Raw genomic sequence first — 206 nt, 5'->3', positions numbered from 1 at the left:
GGAACCCCGCGAGGACCCCCGGGCCCCGGCTCCCCGAAAAGCGGACGGCGCCTCCCACACGACCCTTCCTGTGGGGGCGCCGCGACCCCCACCTCGAGACCACCTGATCTGGTCGGTGTTCAGCACCCTCTACCTGAACCTGTGCTGCCTTGGCTTCCTGGCGCTGGCCTACTCCATCAAGGTGGGCTGCTGGGCAGGGGTGGGGG

The 206-nt window shown here is 70.4% G+C and overlaps 1 protein-coding gene across 1 annotated transcript in view; it reads left to right on the top strand.

The window, feature by feature from the left end:
* Window positions 1–4: 4 nt before the first annotated feature.
* Window positions 5–206, top strand: part of IFITM5 (interferon induced transmembrane protein 5) — a gene marked incomplete at its 5' end in the record, with an annotated part of 1186 nt that continues 984 nt past the window's right edge. The window contains one exon of the mRNA XM_077752927.1: window positions 5–181. Coding sequence (XP_077609053.1) covers window positions 5–181 — 177 coding nt within the window. The remainder of the gene's footprint in view (window positions 182–206) is intronic.

Source organism: Crocuta crocuta, unplaced genomic scaffold (genome assembly GCF_008692635.1).
Source record: "Crocuta crocuta isolate KB4526 unplaced genomic scaffold, BGI_CrCroc_1.0 scaffold4561, whole genome shotgun sequence".
Taxonomy (NCBI): domain Eukaryota; kingdom Metazoa; phylum Chordata; class Mammalia; order Carnivora; family Hyaenidae; genus Crocuta; species Crocuta crocuta.
The sequence above is the reverse complement of the archived record's forward strand: the minus strand, read 5'-3'. Positions and strand labels throughout refer to the sequence as shown.